This window comes from Geotrypetes seraphini, chromosome 11 (genome assembly GCF_902459505.1).
Source record: "Geotrypetes seraphini chromosome 11, aGeoSer1.1, whole genome shotgun sequence".
NCBI classification, from domain to species: domain Eukaryota; kingdom Metazoa; phylum Chordata; class Amphibia; order Gymnophiona; family Dermophiidae; genus Geotrypetes; species Geotrypetes seraphini.
In genome coordinates, this window is record NC_047094.1 from 28,645,312 (window position 1) to 28,670,586 (window position 25,275).

General features: G+C 43.6%; 2 protein-coding genes across 13 annotated transcripts in view; one reads left to right on the forward strand and one right to left on the reverse strand.

The window, feature by feature from the left end:
• TMC5 (transmembrane channel like 5) overlaps nucleotides 1–23,796 on the reverse strand; it is a 102,590-nt gene extending 78,794 nt beyond the window's left edge. For 3 of the 7 annotated variants that reach the window (XM_033962898.1, XM_033962892.1, XM_033962894.1), the window contains exon 1: nucleotides 16,546–16,779. The gene's annotated coding sequence lies outside the window, so the exon portion shown is untranslated. Of the gene's footprint in view, nucleotides 1–16,545; nucleotides 16,781–19,014; nucleotides 19,148–23,618 lie in introns of those variants that run through there. The other 4 variants (XM_033962895.1, XM_033962893.1, XM_033962896.1 and 1 more) reach the window with 4 other exon arrangements.
• A 442-nt stretch (nucleotides 23,797–24,238) lies between these two features.
• TMC7 (transmembrane channel like 7) overlaps nucleotides 24,239–25,275 on the forward strand; it is a 102,404-nt gene continuing 101,367 nt past the window's right edge. For 2 of the 6 annotated variants that reach the window (XM_033962901.1, XM_033962903.1), the window contains exon 1: nucleotides 24,457–24,704. In XM_033962901.1, coding sequence (XP_033818792.1) covers nucleotides 24,599–24,704 — 106 coding nt within the window. In that variant the 5' untranslated portion in view covers nucleotides 24,457–24,598. Of the gene's footprint in view, nucleotides 24,345–24,451; nucleotides 24,705–24,793; nucleotides 24,827–24,885; nucleotides 24,953–25,275 lie in introns of those variants that run through there. The other 4 variants (XM_033962902.1, XM_033962904.1, XM_033962906.1 and 1 more) reach the window with 4 other exon arrangements.

Consider the following 25,275-nt stretch of genomic DNA (forward strand, 5'->3'; position numbering starts at 1 on the left):
ATCCTTCTTTGAAATCCCGTAGTGTACTCTGTCCTATCACATCCTACGGAAGCGCAATCCAGGTGCCCACCACCCTCTGGCTGAAAAAGAATTTCCTAGCATTGGTTCTAAACCTGTCCCCTTTCAGCTTCTCTGAGTGCCCTCTTGATCTTGTGGTTCTCAATAGGCTGAAGAATCTGTCCCTATCTACCTTCTCTATGCCTTTCAAGATCTTGAAAGTCTGTATCATGTCTCTCCTGAGTCTCCGCTTCTCCAGGGAGAAGAGCCCCAGCCTTTCCAACCTGTCTGCGTAAGAAAGGTTTTCCATACCTTTAATCATTTTTGTCGCTCTTCTCTGAACCCTCTCAAGTATCGCCATGTCCTTCTTAAGGTACGGTGACCAATATTGGACACAGTACTCCAGGTGCGGGCGCACCATCATACGATACAGTGGCATGATGACTTCCTTCGTCCTGGTTGTAATACCCTTCTTAATAATACCCAACATTCTGTTTGCTTTCTTCGAGGCTGCTGCGCATTGTGCCGTTGACTTCATTGTTGTATCCACCAGCACACCCAAGTTTTTTTCAAGGGTACTCTCCCCTAGTACTAATCCCCCCATTCTGTAGCTGAACATTGGGTTCTTTTTCCCTATATGCATGACCTTGCATTTCTCTATATTGAAGTTCATTTGCCATTTTTTTGCCCACTCCTCCAGTTTGTTTAGGTCCCTTTGTAATGTAATGTAATGTAATTTATTTCTTATATACCGCTACATCCGTTAGGTTCTAAGCGGTTTGAAGAAAATATACATTAAGATTATAAATGAGAAGTAAGAAGGTACTTAAAAAATTTGTAGGTCTTCACATTCCTCTGCAGTTTTAACCCTGCTACAGAATTTAGTGTCATCCGCAAATTTTATAACATCACACTTCGTCCCTGTTTCTAGGTCATTTATAAATACATTGAACAGCAGCGGTCCGAGCACCGACCCCTGCGGAATATCGCTCGTGACCCTCCTCCAGTCCGAGTAGTGGCCCTTCACTCCAACCCTTTGCTTTCTGCCTGCCAACCAGTGTTTAACCCATCTGTATACGTCCCCTTCCACCCCGTGGTTCCACAGCTTCCTATGTAGCCACTACAAACAGAACTTCTGTTGATGATAGAATTTCAGCAGCAGACTTGCACGGTCTGTGTCTGTGTATGGCCGTTTGGTGGAGGATGGGCAGGGGAGGGCTTCAATGGCTGGGAGGGTGTAGATGGGCTGGAGTAAGTCTTAACAGAGATTTCGGCAGTTGGAACCCAAGCACAGTACTGGGTAAAGCTTTGGATTCTTGCCCAGAAATAGCTAAGAAGAAAAAATTAAACAAACAAAAAAAAAATTTAAATTGAATCAGGTTGGGTAGACTGGATGGACCATTCGGGTCTTTATCTGCCGTCATCTACTATGTTACTATGTTTAGCACATTATTTCCATAGCCCTGCTAGCATAAGGCAAAAACAACTTGCAAAACAGTTTGCATATTTATAGATAAATGTGCACAAACACTCTTTTGATACTGCAATGTGAACAATAGAAGTGAATTTTCCTATAGTACAGTAATCAAAATTTCTTCCCAGTGAGTTTGGAAACTGGCTTCAGTATTATGTAAATGAATCAAAGGACGCCCAAATTGAGTCATTGCCCAAACCACGTCCACGCCCAAGTTAGGCGCAAGTTTTAAACATGGGCGTCCATGGAATTGCGGCTGTGACTACAAAGTGGCATCTACGCCCTTTGGACGCCTAAGTACCAATTATCACTTGTTAAGACCCTTAATAGGTTCATTTACCACTTAGATTGGGTGCCTAAAGCACACCCAACTACGCCATTGTGTAATTGAATAATAAACCAATTGTCATCAATAATTGGCTGCTAATAATCAATTATCTGTGCTAATTGGCTATGGAGCTATAGCAGCTTCCAGGCAGGTGTCTCTGACTGCCCTGTGATATGGTAGCTTAGGGATCTTCTAAGCTATCATATCATTAGCACAGATAATTGATTATTAGCTGCCAATTTTTGATGACAATTGGATTATTCAATTACATTGCATGTGGAAACTGGGCACATGTAGTTTTGAGCACCATATATAAAATTAGGCCATTAGGGGAGATTCTATAAATGGTGCCCTGATCGGTGGCAATCACACAATGGCGTATTTTGCAGAATGGCAGCTTACGTGTAATATAGGCGCCACAAATGTAGACCTGGGATTTAAAGGCCTTCCGAAGCCTATGTTACATGTGAATTGTGTCTATAGGGGTGCCAAATGGTGTCTTAAGGTCACTGCTGGCCAAAATCATGCCTACAGTGACCTTAGGCGCTAATAGGCACCTCTGCAGACGCAGTTCCGGTGCTCTTTTGGTAGGTGCCTGTGGGCGCCTACATTTTTTTTAAATGAGCATTTAATTAATTTTAAACAATGTAGTCAATTACCATGCCAATTAAAACCAATTAAATCAATTAAGTTAGGTGGCGGTGTGGCGCCTTCCGCTGCCTAACGTAAGGTGCTGTTTCAAGAATCCAGACCTTAGCATCTAGGGGGGGAAATGCTTAATAAATAAGTCTCCATGTTTCCTGGAAAACAATTATATGGACTTTTCTATCGGTTTTCTTCACCGGACGTAGTGGTCTTGTTTTGCAAGTGAAAGGGCGGATTGGAAGGAGGTCAGCAGGAATTTGAAGTGAAATAAAGTCAGCACGAGCGTTACATTTTACATTTTAATGCAGAATTCCCAAACTGGAAAATAAATAGTAAATTTAGAAAAATTTAACAAGTATCCAGAAATGGGACATGGGTTCTGGTCACCTCAGGTTATTTTTCAAGTGGCAAACCATGTCATGGTCATTTTCCCAGTTCCCAGTTTAGTTACAGGTTGTTTTTGGTTTTGTTTTGGTTTTTTTTGGCAATGAGGTTATTCTAGTAAAGTAGCCCCTTATTCTATAATTAAACATGACGTGCCCATTTCTACACCCTTCTTTTTGGCACCAAGCATAAAATTTAGGCATGATCACTTGTCTAAATTTATGCACATAAATATAAATTAAATCCAGTTAATGCTAATGGCTTGTTAACAAGCCAAATACTACTGTTGAACTCATGCCTCAGTTAGCTCTGAGGCAAAGCCAGCGATCAACTGGGGTGTTGCACTATAACAGAACGTAATTTGGCCAAGCACATCACTCGATAGCTTTCCTTGGTTCAAAATAAAACTTGCTTATTCTATTGCTAATATTCATCTATGGAACAGAATTCTGTTTGGAAATTGAATGAAGTTTTTTAAAAGCTCTTATTTGTTTAAATTGCCAAATATAACTTCCCCCTCCTTTACTAACCCGTAGCGCGGGTTTTAGCACCAGCAGCAGCGATAACTACTCCGATGCTCATTGAATTCCTACGAGCGTTGGAGCAGTTACCGCCGCTGCCGACTTTTGTTCTTAATCTTTTCTTTTTTTAATGGAGTTCTTTTCTTGATTAAACTAAACTAAACTAAACCTTGGGTTTGTATACCGCATCATCTCTACATTCGCAAAGCTCGACACGGTTAACAAGGGGGGAGAATGCCGTAGGATCTTGAAAAGTAAGGCAGGCACATTTGAAGTGGACTCTGGAGATTATCGGGAGCCAGTGGAGCTTGGAGAAAAGTGGTGAGACGTGGTCGAATTTGCTTTTTGCGAAGATAAACTTAGCAGCGGCATTTTGAATCCGCTGGAGTCTTTGAAGGTTTTTCTTTGTTAGGCTTAGGTAGATAAGAGTTGCAATAGTCCAGTCTGGAAAGGATGGTGGATTGGACAAGGACGGCAAAGTGTTTTTGATGGAAACAGGTTCTCACTTTCCTTAGCATGTGAAGGCTGAAGAAACATTTTTTTATTAGGGAGTTGAGGTGATCGTTGAAGGAAAGTGTAGAGTCAATGATGACTCCCAGAATTTTACTTGAGTATTCAAAATGCAGGGTGGGGGCCAGAGGACAGTGGGATGGAGGTGGGCAGTTGGTCCAGTTTTGATGAATGTGATTTATGCATTGTAAAACCGCTTTTAGGCCGTTATGCGGCATATGAAGTTTTTAACAAACATAAAACCCGCGCTAAGCATTAGTAAAGGAGGGGAGGTTAATTAATTTTATTCTTGAACAAGAAAAAGAAAGTAGTTCTACTCTATTATCCCAATGCAAAAAATGTAAAACTCACTCTGAAAGTGCGCAATTAAAAAGAAAAGAATGAAGGTAGGGTGTGCCCTATATGTAAAGGATGGTCTTTATTGTGGCTTTTTGGCTGTGTTTGAAAACCCATACAATAACCAGCAGTTTAAATAAACAATGCTTTTTGACTGATGAGTTTAACTAAGGAGGGACATGCACCTTTTTCAATGTTTATTCACCAGCAGGATCCAAACTTCTAAAGTGACTTGATTTACCTTGGATTAGGGTTCCGAAGACACGCCCAACTGATCAACTTTTCAGGATATCCACCTTGAATATGCGTGGGATAAATATGCACGCACAATCTCCATTGTATGCAAATCTTTATCACAATATTCATTGTGGTTATCCTGGCTGGATATATCCCCAAGGACTAGGTTGAGAACCACTAGCCACTGCCTTGGATAGTGCTAAACTATTATTGACCTGCTTGCCTCCGGTTGCAGAAGTTATGTTTCTCATACCATTGCTACTGCGAATAATATCCATGTGACTTTAATTACAAGTCAATTCAACAAGATTCAGGGCACGATCATGAATCCACTGATCTTGTTATAGAGGTGAATGGTTTGAAGTTCTTTTTTTAAAAAAAAAAAAGAAATTTGAGGAAGCAAATTGTGTTTATTTAGATGGGTGGCATGAATATAAGATTCCTGTGGATAAGGCAAAAGAAAAAAAACCCCAAAACATTTTGCTGACAGGACTCAAATAGTCATCTCTCTCAACCTAAGAAACTGTGTTGTGAACTAAAAAAAAATAAATAAATTGTGATCTAAAAAATAAATTAAGAAACTGTGTGAGGCAACTGTTGCTCATCCCCTCATCATTATCTAATAATAATAATAACTTTATTTTTCTATACCGCCATAGTCAAGCGACTTCTAGGCGGTTCACATTGAAAGAAGGCTGGACAGTCAGCGATTAACAATAAGTCTAAATTGAAAGCTTACATGCTAATTGGAGTTCCATGGGTAAAGAATTTATGAAAGGAGCTTCTTGAGAGAAAGAAAAGGCGTTTACAGAGGGGGATATCCTAGTGAGAGGGAGAGGACTGTTTTAATTGATTTTCGGAATGCATTGTAAGTCAGATTGGGTTCATTTATGCAGTTTCTCAGCCAGACTTGCTGTCTGTTCGCTTGGAACTTAAAGGTTCTATCCAGGAAGGATTTGTATCTACAGCCCGTGATCTTTGGGTATGCAAAGATGTTTTTGTTATCTAATATTGATCAGTCATTATCTGAGTAAACTGATCATGATTTTGCGAACAAGGTTTCTAATAGTGTTGATTGCTTGCCCCATTCCCAGAATAATTTCAGTTCAGTTGTGGACCTGCCTGATACTGATGTACAGTGGTCTACCTTTAGAGAACCTAGGGCTCCTTTTACAAAGGTGCGCTAGCGTTTTTGGCGCATGCACTGGATTAGCGCGCGCTACCCAAAAAAACTACCGCTTGCTCAAGAGGAGGCGGTAGCGGCTAGCGCGCGCTATTCCGCGCGTTAAGGCCCTAACGCACCTTTGTAAAAGGAGCCCCTAGTATCATAGATGGGATGTGATCTGCTGGAAGTTTGCTTGACACATCTCTACATCCCATGATAAACGTCTGAAGGGCTTGTTGTTATGGTTTTTACGCTTTGTGGGTTGTGCCTCATTAACTACATTATTCCATCTTCTTTAAAGTGTGCTACAGTAAGACATATAGTACAGAATGCCAGTTTCTTAATCTAATTGCACCAATTATTACCCTATATCAGTGTCTTCACTCATTTTTAACTGAGGGCCGTTTTGGGTCCAAAAGGGCTGAAGGACAGCTGACAAATATCTTCCTACTTTGGGCCATGACACCAATAACGCTTCTCAATATTCATTCTTGCCAAAACACCTGGCCTTGGGTCACACATGCAGAACACAGATAAACCCTGTGCAAATACAGGACCACAAATTAAAAGTAATAATACACACAAACAAAATCCTAAGATGCTAGACTCTGCATGCAATACAACTAGAGAATGACACGGTGGCAGTTACCCAAGCTGCAGGTAGCCATGGGTAACCTGCCGAAACGGTGGGGGGGGGAGTGCTCACCGTGAAGCAATGAATGGCCTTGTCCCCGCAGTTAAGGGAGGGAAGACGTGCAGTCACCGATCACTCGCGGCCCCCTCCCTCCCTCCCTCTTACCTTCACGGTGCTTTCATAAAAAGCTTATTGCAGCCAGCGAAACCTGCCTGCCTGCAATCGCATGTGTGTGGGGGGAAGCCGTTCCTCTGCTGCATCACTGATGACATCATCAGCAACATGACAGAGGAACGGCCCAGGCCGCGAAGGAGCCTGTCTAGACTGCTGCCGCCACTGCCAGTTTGTTATAAGATACATTTCTTTCTGTTTCGCAGTTCGGATGGAAGGGAGTGATGGGTCAGCAGGGGGACTAGAAAGATGTTATATAGGGGGATGGGAGGAAGGAAGGGATAGAAGCTGCAAGAGATGGGAGGGCAGATACAAGCTGCAAGGGTTCTGCTGCCCAAGGGATGAGAGGGAGGGATATAAGCTGCAAGGGTTCTGCTGCACAAGGGATAGGAGGGAGGGATAGAAAGATACTGCACAAGGGGATGGGTGAGAGGGGAGGAAAGATGCTGCACATGTGGGGGAGAGAAAGGAAATAGGAAGAATTGGGGTGAGGGAGAGATGATCACTGTACATGAAAAAAAAAAAAAGACATTCCCAAAAATAAGACCTAGTGCCTTTTTTGGGCCCAAAATTAATATAAGACAGTGTCTTACTTTCAGCGAAACAGGGTAGTAACTAGGTTTTGTTGCATAAAATAGGATCTGTGCTAAGTTAGTGGTAAAATAACATGACATAATGGTTGCTGTGGCTGATAACTAAACCCTTTAGGGTGCTATTGTAAAATAATATGGAGTAAAAAAAAAAGTGAGATAAGAAAGGAAATGCAAGATCCCCACCAAGAAAATCCTGCACACCTAGTTTCTTACTGTGCTGACTGAAACTTGAGAGCCTGTATAAGGATTAAATGTCCCGATACCCGATCTCGCTGGAGAAATAATACCATTTGAACTTTGACTAAAGCAGAGGTATTATTTATTAATTTGATTTAACTCATACCTTTTCACTAGTACCTCAAGGTATACTATATATATTTCCTATCTCTGGAGGGCTTACAATCTAAGGCCTCCTTTTATGAAGCTGCATTAGGCTTTTTTTTTTAATTGCATGATCAACAAGAATCAATCAGAGCTGTTATAAATTACATTTTTGAGACTACATAGATCTCTCACCCCATCTCTGGCGGTATTCAAACCCAGACTGAAAGCCCACTTATTTGAAGCTGCATTTAAATCCTAAGCCTACCAACTTATCTGTCAGTCATCCCCTCAATGGTCCCCTACCACCTCTTCATTCCCCTCCAATTCCCTTCTTGAGCACCAAGTTCAGACTCCCCTTTGTCCTATGTGATTCCACCTCATCAGCCTCCCCCCTCTAATTCTCTACATGAGCACTTGTTGACTCCCCTTTTGTCCTGTGTGTGTCTGTCTTAAATAGATTGTAAGCTCTTCTGAGCAGGGACCATCTCTTACATATACAATGTGCTGCCTGGTAGCGCTATAAAAATAATAAATTGTTGTTGTTGTAATATAGGCAATCCTGGGTGGTGCCGATGAACTCTGCTGTTAATATTTTATGTAGCGGTTAGCACATTTGCTGTTATTACAGGATGCCTCAGCACATCCCACTGTATGCCATTTTAAGCTGTATTAGGTGTACATTAGCACCTAACACAGCTTAGTAAAAGGGACCCTAAGGAACTAACACACCAGTCAGCAATGGTGCGAGTGCTCACGCCTAAATGTTGTAGGCACCATAAGCTCTGACCTGGTGCCCTGTTATAAAATTTCTCTCTTGCTAGCTTACCAAAACTCCCCCCTCCTATGAAAGAGAAAAGGGATGGGGGCTTGTATACTGCCTTTTTGTTGCTTTGTCATTTCAAAGCTGCCATTCAAAGTGAAGGATTAAGTGTCTTGCCCAGGGTCACAAGGAGCAGCACCGGGATCTGACCTCATAACCTTTAGGTGCGGAGGCAGCAGCTCAACCAGTGAGTCACAGCCCTTCCTCCTTTGAGCACTAGAAGGCGTCTCTGTCCCCAGTGAACCCAACAGAAAATCTGATTTAGGAATCAAACTGATTTTCTGCTGGTTGCCACTGAAAAACTGGATCAGCCAGTTTAATAATTTTTTTTTAGCATACTAGAGTTCAGAGTTCATAACAACTGCACATTATTGCCATTGTTCAATTATCTGATAAGGCTTTTCATAACTCACATGGTAATTTCAGAATACACTTCACCATGCATTCTTCCCCTCGTTCATGATGCATGAGAAACAAACCTAGTATCTAATATCAACATAGCATGGGACGAACACAGAGGATCTCTAATCAGAAAATGCTGAGGAAAGTGAGATCCTGCTTCCGCCAATAATATTTTGCTGTCCTTGCACAATCAATCATTCTTTCCACACTGGACTGTTGTAACTCCATCTGTCTAAGTCTAACCAAGAAAAATCGTCAACGACTTCAGCGGATCCAGAACACTGCGGCCAGGTTGATCTTCGCAAAAAGCAAATTCGATCTTGTTTCCCCGCTTCTGTCAAAACGTCACTGGCTTCCGGTGATTTCTAGGATTCACTTTAAATGTACCTGCCTAACATTCAAGATCCCACATGGCCTTCTTCCTCCCCTAATTTCACTATCCTGGAATTCTTCGAGACCTGTCACTACCAGATCGGCCCACAAACTCAAACTATCTTTCCCCTCGTTAAAAGGCGTCATGTATGCAGGTAAATTAGGGAAATCCCTTTTCTTCAAATTCACTGAGCTTTGGAATAACCTCCCTGCCCCGCTGCGGAACCTAGGCTCATTCCAATTATTCCCAAAGCATCTGAAAACCCGGCTTTTCTCCAAAACGTAAAGCTATCTATTTAAAATGTAAAGCTAGCTATCCTCTTCATAACCTCTAATTTCTTATTATGTCCTTCCCTCATTTATTGAATTACCTGTAAACCGTGCCGAGCTCTATCTTTATGGAGATGATGCGGTATAAAAACTTAAGGTTTAGTTTAGTTTAGAAAATAATGGGTATACATTGAAGGAACTAAGGCCAGTACTGGGCAGGCTTGCACAGCCTGTGTCCCCTATATGAACATTCAGTTGAGGACGGGCTGGGGAGGGTTTTGGTAGCGGGGATGGTTAAGATGGGCTGGAGTGAGCTTTGATGGAAATTCCAGATGGAACCTAAGCACACTACTGGGCAGGGCTCTGGCCCAGAAATAGTTAAGAAAAAGGACCACTTAAACTAAATATTTATTTATTTATCTTTATTTTCATTTTATACTTTTGACATAATTATTAGTCAAAACAAAGAAATAATGCAATACCAGTTCCAACATTGAAATAACACAATAGTCTATAATAATAATTTACATAAGAGAAGCAAAATAACCCTTCTTTTTCTCATCATAAAGGAAAAATTTAAACCGATAATACATAGTATATTGGATTGTAAAATTAGACCTCAATTAAGGAGGGAGATAGCAATACATTCGCTGAATTTTCTACTCAAACAATACAAGGAAAATAAAAGATAGTCGCTTGAGAGGGAACAAGAACCTTATGAAACTGAGCTGGCTTGAAACAGAAATTCTCTCAAGAATATTACATTTGCTCTTTAGCAGAAATAAATTTTATCAACTGCCGAGGTTCAAAGAAAACAGATCTATTCCCTTGACAGGTCATCACACATTTACAGGGGATTCCGAGTACAAAAGTCGCACCCAACTGCAGGACTCTTAGTCTCAAAGTAAATATTTAATTTATGGAGCTTGTATGGTTGGGCAGACTGGATGGACCACTTGGGTCTTTATCTGCCATCATTTACCATGCTACTATGTTGCAAGAAGAAGAAGAACAACAAAATACATATTTTCTTCCTTTGTTGTCATCATGCCCAGACTTGTTGCAATGAAGGATTGCAGGACTAGTATGGTGTAGTTTACTTTAATGTTTCCTAATCTGTTCTACACAGGAGCATCGAAATTAGTGCTTCCTGTTGAAGGGACAGTCCCCAGGAAAGAAGGAAATACAACAGAGAGTGAAAGTAACTATTCATTTATTCAGTTTTCTAGACTGTCCTCCCCAGGGAGCTCAGAATGGTTTACATGAATTTTTATTCAGGTACTCAAGCATTTTTCTATCTGTCCTGGCAGGCTCACAATCTATCAAATATACCAGGTAATGGGGAGATTAGGTGACTTGCCCAAGGTCACAAAGAGCAGTGTGGGTTTGAACCCACAACTTCAGGATGTTGAGGCTGTAGCTTTAACCACTGCATCATTTTCTAAGCCTTTTGACCGACATTAAGAACCTGTGAAGGAAAGTGTGTGTGTGTGGTGGGGGGGGGGGGGGATAGGGTATAAGATCCTGTTATTCACCCTCAATGGGGGTACAAGTTATAGGACAGTGCCAATCGGTGCCTACCTTTGGGCACCAGATGTATACCTGTTTCTATCAGATGTAAGTATGAATCTCAGGGCATTAATGGCCGGGATGGTATAGATGGGCTAAAATGAGCTTTGACGGAGACTTCAGTAGTTGGAACCTAAGCACAGTACCGGGCAGAGCTTTGGATTCTTGCCCAGAAATAGCTAAGAAGAAAAAAGAATAATAATAATAATTTTTTTGATTGAATCAGGTTGGGCAGATTGGATGGACCATTTGGGTCTTTATCTGCCGTCATCTACTATGTTACTATGTAACCAGTGGCGTACCTAGGGTATGTGGCACCCGGGGCCCATCATTTTTTGACCCCCCCATGTAAAAAAATATTTTTTGTAATAACCATGAAACGAAATAAATGGTCGTAATAGAAACAGGCAGTGAAAATTTTCTTTTATTGAACCTCATATATGTAACCATTATTCCAAACATAACATAAATTATGTCTGAATTGTCATGACGTCAGAAGTACATATGGAGTAGTTGCAGGTGATGCTTAGTTCAGTTTTATGTGGTTTTTTTTTTAATAGAATGGTTTTTATTTCTTTTTTGAAGGTTTTGTAGTCTGTGGTCGAGGTCAATAGGTTGTAGAGTTGGGGGTCAAGTGTTAGGAGGTTGTCGAATAGTTTTTTTTTTCTTTTCACGATTTTGGTTGGAAGGTGTGTGAATGGTGCGTGAGTTCTCCTATGTCTGGTTAAGGTGGATTGAATTATTTAGCTGAAGAAATTAGTAAAACACCCCCCCCATTCCACACACATTAATTCTCTTCCATTTTTGTTCCCATTCTAAAAAATACTGATAAGTTCCCAGAAAAAAAATACATTAAAATAAGAAGTGAAAACAAAGGCCCCTACAGATGAGAACATAACATAAGAATAGCCTAACTGGGTCAGACCAATGGTCCATCATGCCCAGTAGCCCATTCTCATGGTAACCAATCCAGGTCACTAGTACCTGGTCAAAACCCAAAGAGTAGCAACATTCCATGCTACCGATCCAGGGCAAGCATGGTCTTAATAACAGACTATGGACTTTTCCTCCAGGAATTTGTCCAAACCTTTCTTAAAACCAGCAACACTATCTGCTTTTACCATAATTTCTGGCCACTTCATTTTTAAGCTTAGATCTTTCCTTCCAAACAGAGACCTTGCTAGATGTCAAATACAGAAAAAACAAGGTAACTTCACAAGGACTTAGCTGTGCAGAAAATGTGAATCTCCTCATACACCCACCATATAGTGCAAAAATGTACAAAGGTCTGGTTTTTTCTTTCGATCACTACATAGCCTAATTCCACACAAGCAGCGCTGTTACAAACATATTCTGAAGGTCAATGCTAAGGTTAACAAAGTTTCCTTTCTTGGACCACAAGGAGATACTGACAAACCACTGGAAAAGATCCCAAAACAACTACCCAGGCACAACACTCAAAGACCCACTCAGTGTGTGAACCAGTTGAGTGGAGTGGACTAACTGGGGAGTGGAAATGGGCCCGGAGTTTGCTCAGCAGAATTTCCCAGACCACCTCTTCCTCTCAACACATTGACACGCTGCCACCACCACCACCATTAGGAACACCTCACCGGGTAGGCCAGTAATGCTTATAAACTTTATAAAACACATTATTATATTTTCTTATAAAGCACATATTTTAACTGAACTCTCTGACATCCTCAGCCTTGCCATTCACAAAAATAGAAAAAGAAAAGTTCCCATTTCCTGCTGTCTCATGTCCCCAGCCTATACAATATTTTTCTTCTGCAGACCCTTCAAAAGTCTGACCAAATCCTCTTTTCACTTGCATTATAAAGTACTGAGGATGCCATCTCTCCCCAATCCCAGGTCCTAAAGTCTAAGACAGTATCGCAAACTAGTGCTGCCCGATTCAAGAAAAAAAAAAAAATTCAATTCAGCCTATTGAATTGGTTTTTAGATTCAACTTTCCTGCCCAATTGGGTGTTTGTTTTTTTTTTGTTTTGTTTTTTTCAAACATCTTGGTGGGTTTATTTTATAGCTTTTTTACCCCCCCTTTGGCTTCTCCTAACCACACTGGTGCTGTGGTGTATAAATAAAATAAAGAAACAAAAAGGACTTTTCCTCTCTGTTAAATCCTAGCTCACGTTTGCGGTCTAACACCAGCTCTGGCAGGATACACATTTCAAATCTGACATATTGTAATCACAAAACAGAAAATAAAATTAGTTTTTCTACCTTTTGTTGTCTGGTTATTTTTCAAATCTTGTTGGTCCAAGGCTCTGGTTGTCTTCTGATAATTTGCTTGCCAGGGTCTCCTTCTTCTTTCTTTCTGCATGCTAACCATCCATCTGCTATCTTTGTCCTCCCCATTTCCCTTCCCTCCCCAGGAGGTCTGGCATCTTTCCTTTTTTCGTCTCCCTCCACAGATCCATCTTTTCTTAACTACTCTTTCATCCACCACCTCTCCTTCCTTCCCCACCACCCCAGGGTCCACCATCTCTCCCTTTCTTTTCCCAACTACCCTCCTATCCAGTATCTCTATCCCCCCCTCCACACCATCCCTTGTTACCAACTTCTTTCCCTTTCTGTTCCTTCCCTCCCTAAAAACCATGGTCCATCATCTCTCTCCCTCTTCTCTATTTTCAGACCCACTATTTCTTCCCACCCAAAGTTCGGCATATGCGCGTCTCTTTGAACCCCCCATTCCCTTCGTGTACTTCTACACCAGGGCTCCCCTTCCCTGAAGGCCTATCCCCCCTTAAAGGTCTGCATCCCACCCCTGAAGGCCTGTCCCCCCCCACGAAGGCCTGCACCCCCCACCGAAGGCCTGCCTGGCCCCCCTTGAAGGCCTGTCCCCCCTTTGAAGGCCTGCCTGCCTGATCCCCTTGAAGGCCTGCCCCCCCCCCTTGAAGGACTATCCCCCCTTGAAGGCCTGTCCCCCCCCCCTTGAAGGCCTGCCTGCATGTCCCCCCCCTTGAAGGCCTGCCTGTCCCCCCCTGAAGGCCTGTTCCCCCCCCTTGAAGACCTGCCTGCCTGTCCCCCCTTTGAAGGCCTATCCCCCCTTGAAGGCCTGTCCCCCCTTGAAGGCCTGCCTGCCTGCCTGTCCCCCCCCCTTGAAGGCCTGCCTGCCTGTCCCCCCCTTGAAGGCCTGCCTGCCTGCCTGTCCCCCTGGCCTGCCTGCCTGCCTGTCACCCCTTCCCCTTGAAAGCCTGCCCGCCCCAACCTGAAGGCCCGATGCCCCGACCCACCCCGAAGGACCGCTTGCCCCCCTGGCCTCCCTGCACCACCTACGGTAGAGAAGCAGCCCGCAGCAGGATCGTGATGCCAGCGATCCCTACGCTGCTTCGGAGCTGCTTTCTCCGCTGCGGTCCCGCCCCTCCTCTGACATCAGAGGAGGGGCGGGACTGCGGCAGAGGAAGCAGCGCAGGGTTTGCTGGCATCGCGATAAAGCTGCAGGCTGCTTCTCCACTGCAAACGGAGTGGGAGAAAATCCGGACGTCGGGGGGGGGGGGGAGACTGGACGCCAAGGCCGGGAGCACCCCCTCAGGGCTTGCACCCGGGGCGGACCACCCCCCCCCCCCTTGGTACGCCACTGTATGTAACACTAAACAAAACTCTCCCAAAACAAGAATCAGTCCATATACCTCTAGAAATGTATATGCACAAAGAGCAATTGCAGGACAAGAGAAGAAAAAAGCCTCAGAACCTACACTCTGCAATACATAGTAGGGAATTTTAGGTAGCTACCTCACTGGCCTATTTGTGCCTTGAGGCAGCTTAAGGCAAAAACTGGCCGTTTTTGGTGGTTGGCCTTCATGTTTCAACTTATGAAGATAAGTTTTGGGGGTACTTTTTCATGTAATTTTTTAAATGCAAGTTTTCACTGCACAGAGTAGAGAATGACACGGGGACAAAATGTTCCCCGTCCCCACGGGAACTAATTTTCCCATCCCATTGAGTTCTTTTCCTGACCCCACCCTGCAAGCTCTGTCCTCACCTGCACGAGCCTCAAACACTTCAAAATCATAAGTAGCAACATTCTAGAGCTCAGATTGTGATGTCATAATGTCTCATTCCACCAATGCCTAAGCTCTGTTCTCATCTGCATAAGCTTCAAACAAGTGTTCAAGGCTTGTGTGGTTAAGGCAGAGCTTGCAGGAATGGGACAGGGGCAGCAACAAAACCTGTGGGGACGGGCTGGGAAAATTGAGTTCCTGCGGGACAGGGACAAATTTGTCCCCATGTTATTCTCTAGCACAGAGCACTGGTTTGACATAAAGAGAAGGTTTTATTATATCTATAATTGGGTTTAGAATGGTTCATCACAGCCGCTTCATCGTGGCTGTTTCATTGCTGAATCGGGACACGATGAATTGTCCATGGCAGTACCTGACCCCCCAATGTAGGAGCACCCCTCCCACACATACTTGACCTCTTGTGGAGGACTATGCCCCCACCCCACCCCCAAAGAAGGAGTGCCCCCACACTCTCCCAAACTAGTACCCCTGACACCCTCAAAAATAAGAGGCCCTCTCAGATCCCCCGACCCCATACCTCTTGAAAAGTTCACCAGCGTGAGGCAGCATCTTTGACTCCCTGCTCACTATAGCCTCGTCTCCCCTCTGATGTCACATCCTGGTCCCACGATTAGGAAGTGATGTCAGAAAGGAGCCAATGCTGTCTGTGTATGGGTGGAGGGGGGCAAAGAGAAGAAGAGGCATCAGTGGAGAGGCAACCGGGGGCATGATTCGTGGCAGTTCATCATGGAGAGGACGATTCATCGCAGCCATTTCAACACACAATGAAACATCATGAGATGAAAAGGCCGCGATGAATCATTCTATTCCACCTATAAATTCCCTACTGTGACAGCTGCGTTGCAGTTTTGAGGCTTTTTTCATCTTTGCACATATCTATTTGTACAGATCCATATGGACTGATTCTTTTCTTTAGAGAATTTTGTTTATAGTGTCTATCAGGTGTTAAATCCAGTGCCCAAAATTAAGCGTGACCTGCATCCTATGCCAGTATTCTATAAAGGTCGGGTACCTTATATAGAATATGAGGCTAATAGTGGGTATGCTCAAGCACTCACCTGCACCCATTCAGTTGGCCTCTACTTAATGAGAACAATAAAGAAATGAGCTTTTACCTCAACAAGGAGTGGGTTGTACACATTGAAACCTAAAGGGCACAAGGATGGACACCAAGAATAGAGCGCTTCAATATGACTTTTGCACTTTTAAGATCCACCAGAGAGGTAACTTGCACCGAGCCACCTTACCAGGAAACTGGGTGAGCTACCTTGGTCTTTTATCAGTCATCATTTATTATTACATTACGAAGTCCAAAGTTCTTACACAGTTTTCCGCTGACCAGGAATTCGGATGGCACTTTCAGGGGTCTCAAAGTTCCTCCTCGAGGGCCGCAAACCAGTCGAGTTTTCAGGATTTACCCAATGAATATGCATGAGATCTATATGCATGCACTGCTTTCAATGCATTTTCATTGGGGAAATCCTGAAAACTCGACTGGATTGCGGCCCTCAAGGATCCCTTAGCATCCAAACTTTAAAAACGAAAAAACTCATTCAACTGTTATTCAGCGACCGTGTGACACGGCAACCGCCAACTATAGCACACGTTAAAAAAAAAAAAACTACAACCTAACAACAACCCTCTCCAGACGGTGAACAAAACCCACACAGAGCCAAAAAAGAAAAAAAAACACAACAAAACCGAGCAGCTAAGAAAGTGGAATGCAGGTTTTAATGTTAATAATGTTTACCTTCTGTGAGAAGGCGAAGAGCGCCTCAAGCTTTCCGCTACTTCTCTCGCGCAGCCAGCGCGGTCCGCCTCTAGCAGGATCTCGCGCCTCGCCTCGAGCTACTGTGGTTTCCACCTGCTCTCTCCCCCAGCTTACTGTGCGCCGACTGTGCCCTTAGGGCGGGGGTGTGGGAGGGGCGAGTTGACTCGCGCTCCTCAGGTTTTCTGGTTGCTCAGACTGCAGGGGATTCGGCGCCTGAGTTTCGATCTCCCCTGCCTTCTGAAATAACCTGACCCGGAGATCCGGCCGGAATAAACTAAGAGCGAGGTGGCGGTGCAGGAAATCCCTGGCACGCTGTTCCCAGCGGAGCACAATACCATTTCACAGATTAAGCCCATGAGCGATTTATATTACAGCGTCCAAGTTTCGCATTATGGAATTACGTTACACTTTTGGTCCAGTTGCTGAGAACTTGCGGGCGAGCTGCACAGCGGGATCTTTGTGAACAACAAAACAGTCGACTAGAGATGGTAGACTCCTCAACTATGAGGCACATAAATTGTTACCCGAACAGATTAATTTTTCTTTAACCTTGTTGTTTGAGTTGGAAACGTATTCAATGTTTTTTGTTTTTTTTTGCCAAGTCTTAATTTTAAACATTTTCTTTATCTGGTTTATTTTTTAGCAGTTTTATTACATTTCAAATATATTTAATAAGCTTTAAACCCTGAACTAAAAATGGAAATAACCCATGACATTCATCAGAATAATAAACTAAAGCGTTAATCTTTGCAATAGGAATTATTCGATATGGAGACCACTAAAAGTACACAGAAAAGGGAGGAGAGACCAACGAAATAGCTGAGAGCTGGGGTAAAAGAAGAATAAACCCAAAAACCCAGTAAAAGAAAAGAGCAGATCACATTCAGCTTAAACAATATACCAGTGCAAACTCTGCTCCTAATGCTCTGGTGCAGTACACCTAGATTTCACAGGGTCCACGGGAGGGGGGAAACGCTGATGTAAAGACTCCAAAACATACAAAGTAATCTGACAGTTTCAATATACAATACACTTATGGATTTCTAAGAAGAACGTTTGTGTCAGGAGCAATCACTTCCTGGAACCTTGTAATAAAAACTTACATGCTCCTGTAGTGACTTTTCTAGACTTTACCCCCCATAAACAGCTCATTACCATAGCAAAAGAAGAAACTTTGTATCTCCATGCTGGGTAAAACCATGAGCCACCTAGAGCAGTGGTTCCCAACCCTGTCCTGGAGGACCACCAGGCCAGTCAGGTTTTCAGGCTAGCCCTAATGAATATGCATGGAGCAGATTTGCATGCCTGGCACCTCCATTATATGCAGATCTATCCTGAAAATCTGTCTGGCCTGGTGGTCCTCCAGGGCAAGGTTGGGACCCACTGACCTAGAGTGTGACCCTTTGGGGGGTCTATAAAAGGTGTCCACTGTTATATGCCAGGAAGATCTGCACTAAACTAGCATTCTGCAAAGGGCACTGTGTGGCATGCCCCTTGCCGAAATCTAGTTTAGCATAGATCTTGTGCCTAACTTTGGGTGTGGCATTTATGCCTGCAGAAACCTGGTGTGAATGCTAATTTCTGGGAATGCCCCTGACCAGCCTCTATGGCCCCGCCTCCTGTTGCATGCTATAAAATTTAAGTGCACATATTACAGAATAAGGTGTAAGGCAGATTCATGCAAAAATTCAAAAGAGTGCCAATTAACAGCAATTATTGTTAACAGCTCATGAACTACTTTGGGATCTGCTCCCAAATTTGGACAACCTATATAGTAACATAGTAACACTTCTTCTCCTTAGCTATTTCTGGGCAAGAATCCAAAGCTCTGCCCGGTACTGTTCTTAGATTCCAACTACTGAAGTCTCTGTCAAAACTCACTCCAGTCCATCTACACCAGGGATCTCAAAGTCCCTCCTTGAGGGCCGCAATCCAGTCAGGTTTTCAAGTAGTGCATGCACATAGATCTCATGCATATTTGCTGGGGAAATCCTGAAAACCTGACTGGATTGTGGCCCTCAAGGAGGGATTTTGAGACCCCTGATCTACAACCTCCCAGCCATTGAAGCCCTCCCCAGCCCATCCTCTACCAAATGACCATATACAGACATATAGATTTGCTTTATTAACTTTATACACCACGCAATACAAAAAATAAAAATAAATCTAAAAGCAGTTTATAGGGAAAATTACATGTACCATGGAAATAAATTCACAGAATTAAAAATTTTAAAAAAATCTACAGTAGAATCTCCAGCTAACCAGTACTCGATTAACGCACTCTCACCCAGCAAAAAATAGCTGGATAAAAAGTCCCTTGAAGCACCAGGAGCAGCAGTCCTGAGCCGCAACCCCCCCCCCCCTCAAGCCCCAAAGTACTAGAAGTGGCGGCAGTCCTGAGCCTTGAACTCCTGACCCGAAGCACCATCTAGAATTTCTCTTATTTACCGGGATTTCTTCTTTGAAGTAGTTGGTTCTTCTGCTTGAGTCAATCAATGTTCAAATTCAAATCATCCATGTCTTCTTCACACCACAACCTGGAAAACGTGTGATTTTCCTTATCACTTTCAAAATCTTCCATCTAAAGTAACAGGATCACCCACAATTATGTTTTGTCTTTCAATGTTACCCTCCCTTCCTCAAGCAGCCAAGCCCTAAAACATAACATAAGAATTGCTGCTGCTGCTGCTGGGTGGTCCATCGTGCCCATCAATCCACTCCCGCAGCGGCCCCTTAGGTAAAAATCAAGTGCCCTAATTGAGACTAGCCTTACCTGCGTATGTTCTGATTCAGCAGGAACCTGTCTTGAATCCCTGGAGGGTGTTTTCCCCCTATAACAGCCTCCGGAAGAGCGTTCCAGCTTTCCACCACTCTCTGGGTCCAGAGAAGAGCGACTAAAATGGTTAAGAGGCTGGAGGAGTTGTCGTACAGTGAGAGATTAGGGAAACTGGGCCTCTTCTCCCTTGAAAAGAGGAGGCTGAAAGGGGACATGATCGAAACATTCAAGATAATGAAGGGAATAGACTTAGTAGATAGAGACAGGTTGTTCACCCTCTCCAAGGTAGAGAGAACGAGAGGGTAGTCTCTAAAGTTAAAGGGGATAGATTCCGTACAAACATTAGGAAGTTCTTCTTCACCCAGAGAATGGTGGAAAACTGGAACGCTCTTCCGGAGGCTGTTATAGGGGAAAACACCCTCCAGGGATTCAAGATAAAGTTACACAAGTTCCTGCTGAACTAGAACGTACGTAGGTAAAGCTAGTCTGTTAGAGCACTGGTCTTTCACCTAAGGGTGCCGCGTGAGCGGACTGCTGGGCACGATGGACCACTGATCTGACCTATCAGCGGCAATTCTTATGTTCTCACATTTGTACGGAAACATTTGTACAGAATCCCCCTCCCTTACGACCCAAAGCACCAGTGGTCCTGAGCCACAAAGCCCCCCTTCCTCAAGCCCCAAAGCAGAAGAAGCAGGTGGCAGTTCTGAGCTGCAAACCCCCTTGCCCCCTCCTTTCCTTACCTGAAGTGGCAGCCAGTCAGCGCGAGGCATCACTCAAAACAGGCTGCTCGCAGCCAACCCTGGGACATACTTTCCTCTGATACGTCACTTTCAACATGTCAGAGGAAAGGTCCTGACGGGGCTAGCTGTGAGCAGCCCGTTTTGAGTACTGCCTCCTGCTGACTGGCTGCTGCTTTGGGCAAGGAAGGGAGGGAGCAAGGGAGTTCACGGCACAGGACATCGCCTGCTTCTGCTGCTTCGGGGCTTGAGGAAGGAAGGGAGAGAGAAGAGGTTTGTGGCTCAGGACCACTGCCGCCCTGGTGCTTTGGGGTGGGAGGGAGGGGAGGAACCGAGATCTGTGTTAGACAAGGTATCTAACACTCTCAAACAACCAGAAAAACAGTTATCCGGCATCCACCAATCCCCATGGGTGACAGATAACTGAAAATCTACATTATAATTTTAAAAAAACAACAACAAAACAATAATTAAAAAAGCTTTTACAAAAAAATAAGACTTCAATAAAAATCTGAAACATGAGAAAAACAGTTGTATTAGTCAAATATCAGAGAAAGTAGAACAGAGCAGCCATGACTTCAAAGTTTTATGAAATGCTGAACAGACAGACAAGTTAGAAATAGTTGCAGGTACACAATGTTCCTTAAGGAAAGCCTAGTGTAGGAAAAAGCTTTATTTCTAGTCGATGTCAATATCACAATTTGCAAAGAAGGGAGTTTTAACAGGCAACAGTGTGATGAACGATTGGTCTCCACCTCTCCAGCTTTCTCTAATAAATCTCTCATACTTTTCCATGCTTCTATGATTCACTTATATACTGTATTTTAGCATACTGTAGTAGACTAGCGCCGTACTGAATAGCATATTATACAATTCAGTCAAATATGAATAATGGAAAACATTATTCAGTCCAATACAAACACTGAATACAAAAAATGGGCATTGAGCTTTAATAAAAGAAGCAACATGAAATCAATCTCTTCATAAAGAAGGTCAATAAATCTCAATAAATCAATAAAGATTCCAGGCTCTGACTCTACAATAGATTTCTTACCTGTTACCAGTAGAGGGAGCTCCTTATAAGACTTGACCACCTAGCTATGTAAAAATGCTGAAGGAAACACTAGTAATAAGTATCTTACTTTATTGCTGACAATTGGCTTTATTAGCAATGCAACTCTCGCAGTTTCACAAATTTAAACCATAGAGGGTAAGGGTGCTGAGCAATGTGATGAGACACCATGATTCAGTTACAGGACTCATATCAGTAAATATGAGAACTTGAAATTGTACCCAGTACATTCTGTTATGAGATTTTTATTGTCATTCTGTGTGCAAAATGAACCCCTTTGGAAACACTAATCCCAGAGGTCTCTACATTCAGTTAATACATTTAGAAAAGTTTCTTTTAAAATATGGGATGGGGGGAATGCAAGTACTTTACACCTGCTTTTGGGGACAAGACTATACATGCCACTAGCCTCTTGTCATTTTTGCCCTCTTTCATCTTAAACTAAAGGGCATTCTTGAAGCAAATGCCTTAACTCAGCTGGGAGAATAAAGTTTGATTTGAGAACCTGGAGCTAGACATGATAGATAATAGCCAACCCTGTGAAGGTAATGTCAAAGGAGCAGGATGCATAAAAAAATAAAAATAAAGAAATTTCAAACTTATCTTAAACAGCTGACATCAGAACTTTCCGTCTACCCCCAGCTGCACCCAACCATCCCCCAAGGGTGCTGCTGTCCCCACCACCACCTCCAAGCATCCGTAAGCTATCTCCAACTGCTCTTGCTGATTTCAATATAGCTGCCAGGACCTCCCACAGCAGTTTTGTGAGATTAATGCAGGAAGTTTCAACAACCGTTTTAAAGAGGCAGCAGTGGCAACAGGCAGAGCAGTGGGCAGGAAAGAGTAGGTTCTATTCTGCTCTGGAAGAGGTCAATAGACCAAGGTAGGCCTGGGGAGTTCCCATTGATACTTAGGGAGGCTCAGAGGGTAGCAATGTCAGTAGCCTGCAGAGACCCAGTCTTTGTTGGGGGGGGGGGGTGCACATCATCCACTCGGAGGGGCGAGTGATGACTTTTTAGTTTCAACTTCAGTTGCAGCTGAAACCAAGCCATGGATTTCGTGTGCGGATTCAGTTTCAGCCAGAATCAAAATGACCGGTTTCGGTCAGCCTCTAATGTAATGCCTGCTCCACTACCACAAATTGGATTTTTCAGCCTGCTGCCTGCCTGATAAAGACTTGCAGGAAGAGTTGCTGCAGCGAGAGAAAGGGAGAGAAATGCTGGATCCAGAGGGCAGCATGCACCATTTTGGGTGTGCCATGATGCCAATGGCTTTCTCCATTCTGCTGCCTATGAATTCTATTCTTATTTATTTAGCTTTTATTTCTGAGTTTGATTGCTTTTTTTTGTATACCATTTTGAATATTTTATCAGGAAAATGGTGTATAAACACCAATAAATAGATAAAGGGCCCCTTTAGAAAAGTATGGTAAATTCAGGGCTTAGCGCGTTGTAACAAAGGACTTTCCCAAGCACTATACTCAATTTACTGCAGCATATTTGTAAGGCTTTTTGCCTTTTTTTTATTTTTTGCAGGTCAACTGCTACCGTTAGCATGTGATACCTGCAAAAATTAACATGGGAGTAAAAACAAAATTCATCACCGTTCCTATCCCCACGGATAACCGCAGAAAACCATCTCATGTCATTCTTTAATGTCTATCTCAACCTCAGTCCTTCTACACCAGTATTCTTTAATGCAAGGCTTGAGGGTCAGTGGCTGAGCCCATTCATACTCTGATTCTTATGTGAGCCAAGTGTAGGATAATGAAGTCATTGTGACATCACTGATGAGGTTGGCTCTTAGGCATTGGTGGAATGAGGCATTATGACATCACAATCTTAGCTCTGGAATGTTGCTACTCAACCTCAGTCCTTCTACATCAGCATTCTTCAATGCAAGGCTTGAGGGTCAGTGGTTGTACCCATTCGTACTCTGATTCTTCCCTCTCTCCTTAAAGAATGACATGGAGATGGTTTCCGCGGTTATCTGTGGGGCCGGGAATGGTGATGAATTTTGTCACTGTGTCATTCTCTACGTTATGCAGGAGGTGCTAAGGGTTCCCACGTTAATCCTGCATTATCCAATTAGCATGCACCTATCCTCATGCACCAGCTGGATAATGGTGGAACACCAACTCTCCACCCATGATATGCCTCCTCAAATAAAATATATTTTTTAAAAATAGCTAAAACGTGGGTTACTAATGAGCTATCAGGCAAACTACCACATGAAACCAGTTGGCATACAATAACCACAATAAATGCTCTTTAGTAAAAGGGCTCTTAAAGTAAGTTAACCTATCAAAGTGTGTTTGGCAATTCCTTTTAATCAAGCCTGTGACACTCAAACCAAGGAGATATTTTTGTATTTTTCTGCCACATTTTCTTGGTCTCTGATTGCCTTGCAATCATGAGGATCTTCTCTCTCCACTGTTCATAGAATAATCACTTGGCACCAATACCTCTTTTATCAGTGCAGTTCTCAAAACGGGCTTCTCCTTCACCAGCGTCTGGTTTTCTTGCATCCAGCTTCTTCGTCATTGGGCGTGTCCCAGGTGATCATAACTTCTTCGTTATTCTTAAATCTGGCACAGCAATATTGTGAAGTTTTTACAAAGTTTCTAGTGGATTAGAAGTGCCATCTTATGGTGTATTTCAGAGCTTCACAGCCAGTTATGAGATGAACAACCTTTTCTCTCTTTCTTACAGATATTTTTCCCCCGTTCTTTCTATGCTTGCTGTGAAATCTTGTCTGGAATCTGCTGTCCATGACTGCAGTTATTAATTTCTCATCCTTAGGTTTCAGTTCACCTCTCTTTTAACCATTCGTATGTTCGATTTTGATCAACATTGTATTTTCGCTGCACTTATTCATTTGCCAATTGGTTCTTCTTCTTTGCCGATCGAATGCTTTGAGGAATATTTTCCTCTCGCCTGGAAATTCAGGTCGTTTTCTTCCCTATGTAAAGTGGCGGATTCTCACTCTACCGGTTGGAAAGCTAGGCCAAAAATGCAAAGATGGAGAGGGTGCTGGATCGAGTGACACAGGTAAAGCTGTGTTGGGCAAGATATTGGTAGGATCATGGCCCCAGTGGCCTATCCCTTTCCACTGCCTAGGGCTGGACCTCTAGTTCATAGTACAGCGCCTTGTTCGTTGAAGGTGTCGCACGCAGCTATGCTGCAGACTGGTAAGCACGCCAGACGTGCGCACGCGACAACAGGCTCGCGGGACCACCTCTAGGAATGCGATGAGGGGAAGCCACGTGCCGGCCCAGCCGTTACCCCGCCGGCACTGTGACGTCAGAGCCGGAAGCTGGAATTCCGGCTGGCGGCCCTGCCCCACCGTAGTAGCGCCTCGGGAGCTCGCTGAGGACTTGGGCGGGGGGGAGGCGGCCCCTGCGTGGTTCCCGAGGCTCGGCCCGCACCTGGGGGGAAAACAGACATGGCGCGGGAGGCTCCGACTCTCTCGTCCGTGTATCCTCGAGATACCGTCCAGCCGCTGGGGCCGTCGGGGAATTCGGCGTCCCCGGAGAGCGACGAGGATAACGGTGAGGAGGAGGGAAGGGGAGGGGGAAGGCGAGGCTCCTGCAGGTCTGCCAGAACAGGCGCAACTCCACCGCCTTAACTTTTGCAGGCTGGGAGGAGTAGCAGCTGGTGGAGGGCTTTAAAGGTTCGCTTTCTCAGTAGCACCTGCAGAGGGAACTTCTGCCTTGATGAGTGGAACTTTTGGCAGATCATGCTTTGGATAATCTTGTTTCTAAACTTTCTGCCCTTTATTCTTTTAAGGATTTCAGAGGTGGTGCATGTGTGTTTGATTCTGTTTTAAGTGAGAATTGGAAATGGTGCAAACATTGCGGGGTTTTTTTCATTGGAAAGTGGAAAAATATAACGCCGAACGTAAGATGATATAAAAGGATGCATGTTGGATGAATTTTTGGCCACAGCTGCACCTTTTTGATGGAAAAGACATTTTACTATCTTATATAGTGCTTTTTTTTTTTTTTTTAAGGAAGCGTTTTAGTCATGGCGTATTGGAAGTGAACTCTTAGGTAGCTTGTAACAGCCTACTTCCGTTCCATGACTAACATATCTATAGGGTGTTTCCTCCTGTATTTATAC